At 46.1% G+C, this 14,190-nt stretch overlaps 1 protein-coding gene across 1 annotated transcript; it reads right to left on the reverse strand.

Moving 5' to 3' along the window:
• Nucleotides 1-1,222: 1,222 nt before the first annotated feature.
• CD5L (CD5 molecule like) lies at nucleotides 1,223-13,833 on the reverse strand. Its single transcript, XM_045298499.1, has 6 exons — nucleotides 13,761-13,833; nucleotides 11,550-11,576; nucleotides 8,084-8,410; nucleotides 6,261-6,572; nucleotides 2,310-2,627; nucleotides 1,223-1,648 (listed from the first exon to the last, which is right to left on the reverse strand). Exons 1-6 carry the CDS (start codon nucleotides 13,786-13,788, stop codon nucleotides 1,641-1,643), a joined length of 1,020 nt encoding a protein of 339 aa, XP_045154434.1. The 5' UTR covers nucleotides 13,789-13,833; the 3' UTR covers nucleotides 1,223-1,640.
• Between the last annotated feature and the right edge of the window lie 357 nt (nucleotides 13,834-14,190).

Raw genomic sequence — 14,190 nt, forward strand, 5'->3', positions numbered from 1 at the left:
ATTCCATCATTACCATTTTCTATGTCAGAAAGTACTCGTCTCTGTCCAGTGTTCTTGGATCCCTGCTAAACCCTGGTGCTGAAATAATGAGTAAGTACTCTAGAGCAAAGGACTACAAGATATAGAACTGAAATATGAGTACCCTGGGACATACTGGCCTACTGTCTCCCAGGAAGTGGTGGGCCCTGCCTCTCACAAGTCCTTTCTGGTTACATGATGCCCATTCTCCCACTAGTGACCTTGCCTTTGTGGCTGAACTGTTCTGACCAAATCAACCAGAGTCAGGATCCAGAGATAAGTATGAGTGTGGGTTACAAAATGTGTTGGTTAGAAGAGAAGTTGCTTGTTTGTTTTCCTTTAAGTAACATTAGGAAAGTATGGTATCAGTTGAGTGACTAGAGGTATGTTCGTCTCTAGGTCAGAGATGAACGATTGGCTGGGGCACGAAATGGATAGACAGCGACAGAGCTCCTTACCCAGAGGGGAGAGCTATATCACACACCTGCTTGTGCCTGCCGGCAGGTTCTTTGCTGCCTAATTGTGCCTAAAAGACCATCACCGGGAACTGATGTACCTACTTTCTCACAGACAAAAAGAGCATATCGCACAGATGGGCAACTGTTGCGACAGTGGCATCTCATTGTTTTAGACAGTATAAATGTAAGGCGCCTTCCTGTAAGCATCCAGCATAACCTCAGAGACTAAGACTCTCTATTGTTCCAATTAAGTCTTATCACAGTATTATCATGCCTGTGTCAGGTCACCAGGTTCCAAAGCCTCAGTTGATACCAGGGAACCATGTTCCCTACTTGACATGAAACATAACTGGATGTTTCAGCCTCCTTCTGCCTTTTTCTTGCTCTTCGCTCAGGGGTGGCTCTACATCCAATATCGTTCCCTCAGATAAATTATTGCATTTGTAAGATTCTTCTTGCTAAAGGCCAACTGGGTTGGCAGGTAGTGTAGGGATGAACCAGCAACAAAAAAGGTTATGCCCAGGGCATTCAGGGAATTCAACATTTCCCCCCAAGTTTCACGTTGAAAGATCAGGCTTCAAGATAAAAGACTCGGCCCTGAAATAACGTTCTGCTTTCACTACAGAATAAGAGCGTGTGGAAGGCGTGTTCTTTGTGATCACCTAAGATTGGATAAAAGAGGACGATTCTAAGTACCCCACCCGCACCCCAAGTTCTGTGGCATTGTCTGTGGACATTGTCTTTCCAATGCTATTTTTATTGTTTCTTTCCTTCCATTTTTTGACAGACATCCATCTTGCCTTGGGATGGCGTGCATGTGGAGTCAAAAGGACAGGCCTGGGCGACCTCACAATTTGAGAAAGGGCGGGAAAAGCTGAAAGCAATCCCAGTAGGTCAGCAGTGAGGAAAGGACAGTGAAAGGGCATCTTTCCCAGCAAGAACGTTCCATGGCTTCCCTCCTGACACATGTCTCCAGGCAAGGACAGCGGCGCTTGGCTCTGTGCACAAGAACTCAGCAGTGTAGTCAGGGTCCTGCAGAGGGGACGAGGAGTTGTGGCTGAAGTCTGCAGGCTCAGGGTGGGTACTGAGGTCATCTGGGTCCAAAAGATGGGGAGGGTCATTCCAGAGTCAGTCGCAGCCAGATGAAACATCAAGAAGGCTGGGCTAGGGTTCTGTCATGATCAGAATATAGAGTGAGGTTGGCAACAGTTCAGGCAATGACTGCTTCACTCAAGCTTAAAGAGACGAAGGAAAAGATGGTGACCCTCCCAGGGCCTAAGCCACACACGTTTCTCACCCACTCTTGACGTGAAGCCAAGTCACAATCTGCTACAGAATCCCAGGGACTTAGCAAATCCATTCATAAATAATAGTCACCTAGTTTAACACATTTTATCCTCTACAAGCATAACACTCAGTGAGGTAAATGGGGTGAGTGTCTTCCTAGTTTATACATGAAAACACTGAGATTCAGAGAATTAAATCGCCAGCTAAGATCCTAGGCCTTCCATGTGGTTGCAGTCCTTGGTCAACTCTCAGGTCTTACCTAGTTTCAGAGTCAGGTAGCTCTGGGCAGTCAGCTCTGACCCTGATCATAAAACTGAGCTGCTGACCAGTGGTTGTCTAGAGTCAGTGCCCAAGGGCAGCACTTGCAGTTCTTCACCCTAGTTGGGGCAGGAATTCTTCTTCTGGTCCCCTTTAGAGTTCTACAATCCAGGGGTAGGATCCCAGCCTCTCTGATAAGACTCTCATGGCCATGTTCAAAGACTCCCCACCCCCGTCCTCCCCCCTTCCACCAGGTCAGGCCTCATGGATGCTAGGTGTAGAACTTACTTGAGCAAATCACAGCCACGTCTTCCTTGTGGGTGCAGTCATGGTACCCCCAGAACCGGTGCTGGCACTGCTCCAAGGACGTCTCGTTCCCTGTACAGCGCACGTTATCCAGCCAGATTTGGCCAGCTCCCGGGACAAAGGGTTTCTTGGCATGAGAAGGTCGAGAGACGGGCTTCCCACAGCCCAGCTGCTTGCAAACCACCTGGTCCTCCTTTTCACCCCAGTCGTCATCACAGACAGAGCCCCACAGACCCCTATGCAATACCTCCAGACGCCCAGCACAGTGATTGCCTCCTTCCAGCCTCAGTTCAAAGGGACCTGCCGGGAGGAATGGAACGTCCGGGGTTGAACAGAGCCATGGAAAGAACACGAAAAGGAATTCACCGACATCTTCCTTTAAACTTGGAAAAATAACTCTCCACAAATATTTCTGTGATGACACCCCCCTCCCCAGGTCCCTTCATATTCCAGCCCTTTTAACCTAGGGACCTTTCTTTAACAAAGATCTTTTCATTTCTCTATCTATTTTATAAAACTAACATCTATAAATTATGTTCTAGTAGGGTTTTAAAAAAAAACATTTTATGGGGAGTTAATACAGATAGCATATCATTTCGTCATTGTTCAATCACGTCAAGCAGGATTTACAATTGCTACCACAATCTGTTTCAAAAAATTCTTTTCCTTCCTGGACGCCTTGACATCAGCTCCCTTTTACTGCCCTCCTCCCCTCCCACCACCACTGTATCCCTCCCTGTCCCTACCCCCAAACCCTTACTCTATTTGCTATAGGCTCATCGATCCTGGGTTTCATTACTGAAAACCAGAGCAACGTATTACAAAAATTCAAGAGGGTCATCCCCCAAAACATAACACATCTGAGATTAACCCCAATACGAACAAACAAATGACCAAGAAATACAGAAAGTGTTGCAAATCAGATCAAGCCAATGTACATCCGGGTGGGAATCAACTGACAAGGTCAACCGTTTGATTCAGGTTTATCATTTGGATCTCCTGTAGTCATCTTTCCAATGCCCTCTATTTGGTAATCACTTTCCTCCCATCCCTCTCGTTGTTGTTTTTTAAGTGAAGAATTTAACAAGCACATGAATAGTTGTCCTCATCCATATTTAATATTTTTTTCTGGAAACTTTTCTGAAAGCCCAAGAAAAAGTCAAAGCTGAGGCAACAGAATGATTGATTCAATCTGTTTCGCCCCCCCCCCCCCAGCTCTGACCCAGGGGAAGCATGGAACATCTACTACCACAGCTGGACTTCTGCCAGCCTCACTCAATGGAGCCAAAACGGGAGCTCTAAATAGGAGCTTCATTCTTATCAGCTACTGGAGTTTGAAAGTACTTGACTGACACAGTTCTGGTGTCTTGAAGAAGCTCCTGGGGTACACGAGTCTCCTTCTAGAAGCAGCCTCTTTCCCCAGTCCAGACCACTGCCTGGGGGGGGGGGTTGCTCATTTGTCCTTCAGGAGCTCATATCGGTCTTCTCTACATAGATTCTGCTTCTCAGAACCAAGGATTAGGATCAACTAGCATGGGTATCTCTGAGATATGATGCTGCCAGTGTCCTGATAATAGAGATCAACCTGGTTCAGAGACTTCCGGTGCCAAACCCAAACCCTCTTTTGATCTTGAGGCCAGTCTGTTTGCTTACCTGTCTTCCGGACTGTGTAAGTTGGATTGCTGCCAGCCCCTTGGAAAAGGAGAGGCAGCCACAGAGCATAATGAACTTCTCAACTCCAATCGCATCCCTTCTAGCTGGTAGCCAGTCCCCATAGAGTCCATTCTAACGCATGACAGCCCCCTGGGCGGCCAAGCAGCCCCGTGCAACACAGGGTTTTCAATGGCTGTACTTCAGAAGTTGAAGGCCAGGACTTTTTCCCAAGGGGCCCCTGGGAGGTTCTGGCCCACTGCACTTCAGATGGTCAGCTGAGTGTGTTAACCATTCGCACCATCTTGGGACTCCCCAGTCTGCCTAACGTTGCCCAATTCCTCTCTCTCCACAAACCTCATGCTAAGATCCCCTACTCAACCCCAAATAGGACCAAATACGAAGGCTGTATTCTTAGATGCCCCGCTGGTTCCTACCCTATTGCTTCCTTTCTTTCAGCTAACACATGGCATTCAATTCTTTAGAAATTGAAGACTTTGTGCAATTATTATTAATGTTCAGAAGAGACCTAATCAAAATAGAAATGTAGAGTCAGTTCTTAGTTAAAGAAATGATTCTAGAGACCCTAATAATTTGTGGAGCAGATAGTATAGACCACGGCAGAATTTGGGAAGAACTTCAAATCGTATTTTAAATGTATTTATTTAACATATTTATTGCAGACTAGATAGCCCCCATCTGTTTGGTGTCCCTGGGGGACATCATGTTTGGCAGAATGGAGGGTCAGTAAGACAAGAGGAAGACCTTCAAATGAGATGAACTGACACCGTGGCTACAGCCATCGGCTCTAACATAGTGACAGCTGTGAGGGTGGGCAGCATAGGGTTCTGTCGTGTGTTGGAGATGCCATGAGTCAGAACTGACTGAACAGTGCCAGTCAGCAACAACAATCTGTTTGGCTGAAAAAACAAACAAACAAGCTAAGAAACCCACTGCCATGTGTCAATGCCAACTCATAGAGACCGACCCCAGGGAATAGGAGAGAGCTAACTACCCCTGTGAATGTCTGAGACTGTAACGCATCAGGGGTGCAGAACGACCCGTCTTTCTCCCGTGGAGCAACTGGGGTTTCCAATGGCTGATTTTCTTGCTAACAGGCCAACGTGGAACCACGACCCTCCCAGAGCTTCTTGGATTAAAAAGCTCACATGAAAATTATCAAATGGAAAACAGATCTGCCTTTAAACCTTCACCCAGTTCACAAAAGAAAGGTTTTTAAAAATCTATTATCAAGCAACAACAGGTATGCGGTTGCTCCCCATCCAACTCACAGTGAAGTGGTGTGCACCGTCTGCAAGACATGGATTAACCTAGGAATTCAGTCATCTAGAACGAGATTACAGCCACTGCAATGGGAGATTATTTCCATTTTAAATGCACCACGTAAGCAGCAAAGTGCAGAGGAAGCGAGTATCCATTCAGAACGTTCTGGGCAGAGGAGAGAAGCCGGGCCAGTATGAGAGAAACGTGCTACGGTAAATCCAGAGGGAAGACTCAGAAAGCTCACACAGAGCCCAACATAGTAGTCCAAGCCTGGCATTCAAACCTCACCCACGTTTTTGTTCACCGCTGAGCGCTTTAGCCACTGAGCCACCAGGGCTCCAAAATAAGAATTAAAAAGCCCTCACTGCCATCAAGTTGATTCTGACTCATAGCAACCACACAGGACAGGGCAGCGTTGCCCCTGCGGGCCTCTGGGTTGGCAGTCATGACCGTACCAGAAAGGCTCATCTTTCTCCCACAGAGCCGCTGGTGGTCTCAAACTGCTGACCTTTCAAATTAGCCTCCCAGATGTTTAACCCACTGTGCTACCAAGGCTCCCCAACAGAAGAATTAACAACAACAACAAATGCCATCAAAGCAATGGCGACTCACAGCCACCCTAGAGGGCGGGGTAGAACTGCCCAGTGAGTTTCCGAGACTGTCGCTCTTTAGCAGAGTAGAAAACCGAAGCTTTCTCTCATGGAACAGCTGGTGTGATCAAACTGCTGACCTGGCGGTTAGCAGCCCACTGGTAATCACGACGCCACCAGGGCCCCTAATATAACAGTCCCTAGTAATAGTAGACTTAATATTGTTTGAAGCATTTTTATACACAAAAGCAGTTACGAATAGCCCCCTTTTTCTGGCAAGAACATTAAGGATAGGCACAGTTAAGTAACTTTGCCATATCTATTTACAATTCTCTGTAAATAATAATGGAATAGGGTTCTATTTACTAGAATGTACTGATTTATTACTCTCTGAACTTGTAGGCATTACCTTCACATTGGACCCACGTGTCTTGGTCATGGGTGCAGGTGCTTTCCCCCCAAGGACTCAAGGAGCATTCCTGAAGGGTTAGTTCTTCTCCTGAGCATGATACCCAGCTCAGCCAGATGGGCCATTGCCCCTGGACGGCTCTGTTGTAGTATGCTTGGGTCAGTAGGGCACGTCCACATCCCAGCTGCCGGCAGACCACCTTGGCTGCATGGAGGTTCCAACCTGCTTTGCACACGGAGCCCCACTGGCCCTGGTGCTTCACCTCCACTCGCCCCTCGCACCGGTTCGGGCCATCAGCGAGTTGCACAGGCTCTGGGAATGGGAAGTGGAGGAAGTAGAACTATCATCTTGGGGGCCAGGAGGCAATGTACACATCTCTACGCCTGGTGTTTAGTACAATGTAAACATGTTATTAGCACCTAATAACTGCTGACAGCTGTTCATTGAATGAACCAATGAGTCCATTCTGAGTTGAAACATTAAAAATGTCTGTGCTTCTGTTTTTTTTCACATTATTTTCACATTCAAACTGTTCCTCATTTGCCTCTCCTAAAAATCAGGGCAAAAGATGATAGGGGTTAAAATGAATGAATCGATAGATAAATAAATAACAAAACATAATGAGAAGTAAAGTAATGAACTCAAGGCTAATGTTTGTTTGTTTGTTTGTTTGTTTGTTTTCCTGTCCGTGTCAACACCATCACCCAAGTATCTCAGATTAGTATTCTCCGCCCTCACCATCTCATAAGACATAGCAGAAGCCTGGGCAACAGGGCTCAGAGATTCCGTGATTGATTCCATGATAGCAAATATAGGGGAAGACAAAAAAAGAGCAGACATGGCCTCACTTGACAGCCAAGCCGCAGTCTGACGGGGGATGCGGACACAGAGGAATTATTCGACTGGAAGCCGATACTTGCCAGAGAACAAAGGCCTAGAGAACAGTGTGTGTGAGCTTCCTGTGAGTGTCTCCTGCTGAACTTCACAACTGGTGGACTCCCTGCGAACTGAACCTACAGAAGAAGCACACTGTGCACACGGTGAGCTCATTTCTCCTCCATCTTCACACCTCCAGCTCCAGATGCAGGGTGTACTATTCCATGATGGTGTGGTCTGGTACAGATAGGAACTGGAAACACAGGGAATCCAGGAAGGATGATCCCTTCAGGACCAGTGCTGAGAGTGGTGATACCGGAGGGTGGAGGGAGGGTGGGGTAGAACGGGGAACCGAATACAAGGATCTACATATAACCTCCTCCCTGGGGGTCGGACAACAGAAAAGTGGGTGAAGGGAGACATCGGACAGTGTAAGGAATGACAAAATAATAATAATTGATAAATTATGAAGGGTTCATGAGGGAGGGGGAAGCAGGGAGGGAGAGTGAAAAACGAGGAGCTGATGCCAGGGCTTAAGTGGGGAGCAAATGTTTTGAGAATGATGAGGGCAACGAATGTACAAATGTGCTTTGCACAATTGATGTATGTGTGGATTGTGATAAGAATTGTATGAACCCCCAATAAAATGATATTAAAAAATTACAAAAAAATTTTAAAACATGATTTAAAAAATAATTTAACAAAAGATAATGGTGTGGTGATTGCTGGAGGGTCTGTGCAGGTGTGGTTAGACGGAACGGAGGTTTCCACGTAAGAAGGAAGCACTTGCTCAGGCAAGAAGGAGTAACAATGCTGGAGGAGGGTACTTCTCTCTTGGCATGAGGGACCACTTCACGTTGCATTGTGTGGGGACGTGCACAGTGGGGAGCAAAGGCAAAGAAGAACAGGGGTGTGGGGAGCTGGCAAGTGGTGCCTGCCACACTCACGGTCACATGCTGCTCCTGAGTCTTCCTCGTGAGTACAAATCCCGTAATCCAGTTCTTCTAGCTTACATTGAGCCAGGCTAGCCTCCATCCCGCTGCAGGTGATTTGTTGGTTGATGATGTCTTGGTTTTTGTCTGCCAGTGGCAGGTATTTTAAACCACTGGGTGTTCCTTTGGCTGCCCCACAGCCCAGTTCCCGACACAACACGGCCGCATTCTTCAAGTTCCAACCGTCATCACACAGGGTGCCCCACTGTCCATTCTGTTCCACCTCTACCCGCCCTTCGCAGCGATGGGGGCCACTCACCAGTCGCACTCTAAGTGAAGACCCTGCAAAGGAATGCAAGATGGGAGGAGACCAGGAGAGCCTCACAGGTATTCAGGATGTTCCCCAGCAGCCGGGATGGCACCAACCATTCAGAGAGGGCGTGGAGAAGTCGGGGGAGGGGGAAAGAATGGGATTGACAAGAACAGGAGACAGAGGATCCGCGGGATTCATTTCTAAATACGAATTGGAAGCCCCTGGCCTGCTTGCAAATCTAGCAAAGATTACCGTGTGTTCTTTCTTGCACGAGGCTCTGTCTCTCCTCAGGGTAGCCAAAGGGAGGGGGAACTGGAGGTTCTGTAAATACTTTGGGCTCCTAATCTAAACACAGGAGTCTTGGCGGCACCAGGTTTAAAATGTCCGGCTTCAAACACACCAGCCACTTCATGGGAGAAAGAGGAGGCAGCCTGCTTTCATAAAAAATGACCCTGTTGAAACGGCTGTCTGATAAAGTCTGTCTGACAAAGTCGCTATGGGTTCAAATCGTTTTGACAGCTATTGATGCCTTGGCTTCAGCTGAACAATCTGTCTCTCTCTCTCTCTCTCTCTCTCTCTCTCTCTCTCTCTTCCATTGCCAAGAAGCCACAGTACTCTTGTTCATTCCTGTGGCGTTGTCTCGTGCCCTGGCACCCAGCACAAAAGCAACACAGAGAACCCCGGGCCAGGGAAGAGTCAGAGACTCAGACTCCCACGGCCCCAGAAACGAGTCTAGACGGTCCCTGAGGGTGGGGCTGCTATAGGAGAGAGGTCCTGTAGAACTTTCACCTAAGATTGGTGGCATCTTGGACTTGATTCTGCTTCCTACACAAACCTCTCCCACCCACCAAGGCAGAGGGATGGTCGAGAAGGAACAGCCTATCAGGCAACATTTGTGGAGCATGCGCTGTTTGACGTGTTCTTTCATGAGCTTTGAGGATAGTGAAGAATAAATGAAGAACATTGCTGTCCTCAAAGAGCTCAGATCTGGTCAAACAAAACCACACTCACTGCCCTTGAGTCAATGCCAACGCATCTTGACTCTGGTGGACAGGGAACAACTGCCCTTGTGAGTGTCTGAGACCGTAACTCTTCGTGGGCATACAAAGGCCTATCTCACTCACTCACATGTGGTAGACCGAGACCATCCCACCAACTCTCCTGCAGTTGCAGAGTTATGCTGGAGAAGCAAGCAGTTTGTCATGCTCCATGGAGTGGAAAAGTTAGCTCGGGGGCCATTACAGTGAGAGAGGCTGGTGCACCTGGATGAGTCACGTTTGAATTCGTGGCCTGTGGCCTTCTGGTATGGGAGCGGCTTGAGAGATGTTTAACACATGGGAGGACCCAGTTGACTGTATGAATGGAGTGACTTCTGAGGACCATAATCCCCGCGGCCTGCCTGTCTCTGTGCTGTGTAAACTCCCTAGAACATAGACTCAACCCCAAAAGGAGTGACAATGAGAAAAATCAATCCTTGCTGCTATTAAATTGCATTGGAAACACATTTGGTTTGTTCATTTGATTTTTGCTTCAGCCTCTTTATTCCCCTTTTCCCTAATAGGCAAAGATGTAGACTGAAGGCATGACATTAAATTGAGTAATATAACTCCTATGAACGTTACAGCTTTTTCACACCTGGGTTTAAAGCTCATCTATTTGGGCAGAAATATAATTCAAGAGGCACCACCTAGAAGGAACCTGGGGTCAGTTTAGATCACCGCAAGACTAGCGCTGGCCCTGGCAGTATTACATACTCCAGTGTAGGTTAGCTATCAAGAGGGCAGGCAAGTTATTATATTTTATTTTAACTAGTAAAATTCTGGTTGTAAAACAACTCCCTTTTAATGAGTGTTCCTTTTCCCATGAATTAGGATACTAGAAGAGCCTATCGGAAAGAAGAAACATGTATTTAGAAGAAAAGAAACAAATAGGAGCTTGAGTGGTGAAGGAAGGGTCAGAGAAAGATTGAAGAGTTACAGGAGAGTCGAAGGAGCCATCAGGACACTGTGCTCAGCAGCCTTTAGGACCAGGCTAAAAGATCGAGTCAGGGTTAGCGATGAAACGGCCGAGGGTATGGAGAAGTTTTAAAGAGGGAAGCAGAACTGAACCAAGGGAGCCAGCACAAAAGGCAGAGTCATCTTGGAGTTAGGCTAAGAATCCAACAGCAATGCTTATTAAGAAATCAAATCACATCCAGCAGGGTGCAGGGACTTCAGAGTTTGTAGCTGCCACTCCCTGGTAAAGTCCACTTTCAAGAGAAAAAATAGACCTGAGAGGTTATGCTAAAGAAACTGATACTTCACAAACTTGAGCTTGTAGCCTCATAACCTTCCTGTTCCATAGATGCATTCTCTTTGTTCAGCCTCTGCCTGCCTGGTCGTGTATCTGCCCAAGGGCTCTTTGCATAGGTGGCCAATGGGGGGTGCCATTCAGCCTGTACTCTGCTCATTCACCCATGTGCTTCACAGTGGCAGTTGGATTTCTAGTTCAGACAAAAGTTCCATTAAGACTTCCAGGGGGACCTGGATGTGCTAGTACCCAATAGAACAAAAGGAAGTTCATTTACAAGATATGGCCACAGTGGAGCTCAGAACTCACGCACTCTCTCTCTTGCTCCTTCCCTTGCTCGTTTCGTGTGTGTGTGAGCGCGCGCGTGTGCGCGCGCGCTGTTGAGTTGATTCAGACTTATATCAACCCTCTAGGACAGAGTAGAACAGCCCCTACTTGGCCTGAAATACAACCGTATGGGGCTTGCAGACTGGCCAAGCATCTTGCACCATGGAAGCCATGTGGGGAGGAGTCTCCTCAGTGTTCACCGAAGCAAAACCTTCAAAAACATCTAGTCCATTTCAATTCAGGGCGCCTCTCGGTGGTGACCTTCACAGAAGCTGTCCCCCCAAGACTTTCTTGCAAGTAGACAAGTAGATGAGTGCAAATCGCTTTCATTCCCCAAAGACATCTCATTGCAGGATAAACCACCCGAATTCTTATAAGTTCTAGAGGTAGAAATCTACCCAAATAAGACTGAATGAAGTGGAAAATCAGGAAGGAAGTCTACAGGGCCTGTTTTGAACCAGACTAGTTCTCCATGGCCCAGTACCTAAAAGTTTCCACTTTTCTGAGCATGAAACCCTCCCACTTGGGAAACCTCCCCCCAAAAAACCTTACCTAAGAGTCCAGGTCCAGTGCAAATGGCTGGGGGGAAAAAGAAAGTGAGAGAGGTTATGTAGTTAATACCCAAGGCTTTGTTGAATACAAATCTCTTAAAAACCCCTGCCAAACCTTGTGGCACCAGTGGAGAGGTACACACATAGCCTCTAGGACCAACCTGATTTGGGACCTGTCCTTCTGGTCTGGCCATCCCCAGAAGACATATGAACAGGATCTAGGAGCCACAGAGACCAAAACTACACCGTGAAGTGGCCCTATCATGCTCTGTGCCAGACATGCCTCGATTTGGATTTCCATTGCAATCAAATATATTGACTGGGTCTTACCATCCAGAGTTAGAGTGCCACAAACTAACCTCTGGGATCAATAGATAAGGGTATGGGAAGCCACCAGAAAGGTGCCCTGATAGGAGAAGGTTATGGCACCGTGAGGGGGAAGCGAGAGGACTGCCCAGCATTCACCAGCACTGCATTTAGTTCAAGGTCAGTACTTTTTGTGTGTGTAAAAGTCCAGACAGTAAATCCTTTAGGCTTTGTTGACCATATGGTCTCTGTTGGAACTACTCAGCTCTGCTATCGAAGCTTAAAAATAGCTAGGGGCAATATGACAGCAAATGGGCATGAGTGTGATCAGACATGCCTTTGTTTATCCAACTTTCATGTCATGAAATATTATTCTTTTTATTTTTTCCAACAACTTCACAACATACTGGTTTCCTGATCCCAGGTTTAAACCAGTAAATCAGAAAGCAGCCATACACTTAGTTCCAGATCTCTAGATTTAAGTTTCTTCCTAGAGGCTCTCCTGGGGCTGGGCTCCTCTAGCCATATTGCTCCCGCCTAAGATAGTAGTGTCCTGAGTTCTGTGACCTGCGACAGTCCCTGAGTCGAGGTATTTTCAAGTTCATCATGATGGATTTTTCTGAAGAAATGTATCTCTTTGGATCTCCAGCCTAGAATTTTCATGCAGATACAAGCATTTCAGTGGCTTGTCCTGGAGTATTTTCTTTTCTTGATTTCCAAGGAATTCGGTAATAGTTCCACACTTCAAAATATGTCCTTTTAGTTCCACACTTCAAAATGTGTCCACCATGAGATCTGGTTTACAAACAACTAAAACTCAAAGCTTTGTTATACTTGTGTGAATTGTTTTATAATGCTCCCCATGCCTTATAATGAAAACAAATCATTTGTCCATGCAGTGGAAATTAAATTGCCAAATCTGATATGTAAGGTGTGAAAGCAATGTAGTCAGTTAGTCACTTGAAAGTTCTCCTCTGTAGAGAGAGGGATAATTTGAGGTGAAACAGACCAGGAAGGCTTTCTGAAGTAGCTAGGACCTAATTGAGTCTGGGAGATTCAATAATATGTTTATGATGAGCAGTACTGGCTATTAGGTGCTGTGGACTATTAAGATATTTACACTATGGTGAACACCTTGCATAGAGCCCAGTACATGCCCAGTAGTGAGTGTGTGTGTGTATGTGTGTGACAGAGAGAGAGAGGAGTACATCAAGATAATGAAAATGAAAGATTGATTAGAGAAGGCATCTACAAAGCATTGTATTATTAGTGATCCTAAATTATCTAATGAAAAGGTTCTTAAAAAACCTATGAAGGATGTAATAATATGTTTACTTCATAAATGCGAAGGCAATATTTCAGAGTTATGAAAAATTGACATATTCAAATAGAGAAGAAATCAAAGAATCAGGATTGAAACTCAGATCTTCTTAGTGCCCGAATCCTCATTTACTCCAGATTTCCCAAGACATTAGGAAGCTAGAAGAAAACAGGGAAGTGCTATGTGGAAAACTTTTGAGAAGAAACCACGTAATGTCATCCAAAAAAAGGAGTTTGTTTTGCAAATCCCCTCCCTTTTCTTGCTCCCCTGTTTGGCATCTCACACATAGTACATTCAGAGAAATTTATGTCAAAAGAGGAAATTGGAAAATTTTACTTGTTGCAATTATAAGGAGAATCAACCTTTTTTTAAAAAAGGCCTGGCACTCAAAGCAGATTAAAAATTGGATATGAATTAAGTAGCCTCTTAGGGTTAGGAAGAGTGGCTAGCTGTAGAGAAAGGAGAGCAGGGAGAAGCTGACCATAGAAGATGCTAGAATCTGTACAGATTGATCAAATGGAAGAGTCTCCTGATCAAAATCCTAGAAAATGCTGAAGGCTAAACCAACAGGAGCAGAATACTCACCAAGGATCAACGAGAGTAGCAGAGTCATGACCTGGGAAGCCTGGGAGGCTCTAGGGCAGCAGCATGCAGCTGTGGTTTCAAGTGTGCTGAGAGGAGAAAGACGGGGTCAGTGTATGGCAGAAGCATTATCAGATGACCAGGAACCAATGGACTCAGAGGCCAGAACTGACTGATAGAGTTGGATGTGTGAATTCAGCATTTTTCCAAAGGCGAGGTAGCCGGAAATGGCAAAAAAAAATGCCCCAAATCCCCAAAATAGTCATATACAATCTAGCAATGACAGTAATCTGTAAATAGATGCATGGATAGACACAATCACTGAGTGGAGGGTGGAGTATACCCACAAATACATATATGTATGTTTGGCAGAAGATATTCACATATGAGTATTTAACGTTGATCCAAATGTAACCATGAATGGGGTGGCGCA

This window comes from Echinops telfairi, unplaced genomic scaffold, assembly GCF_000313985.2.
Source record: "Echinops telfairi isolate 266 unplaced genomic scaffold, ASM31398v2 ScPeMD7_7425;HRSCAF=8463, whole genome shotgun sequence".
NCBI lineage: Eukaryota > Metazoa > Chordata > Mammalia > Afrosoricida > Tenrecidae > Echinops > Echinops telfairi.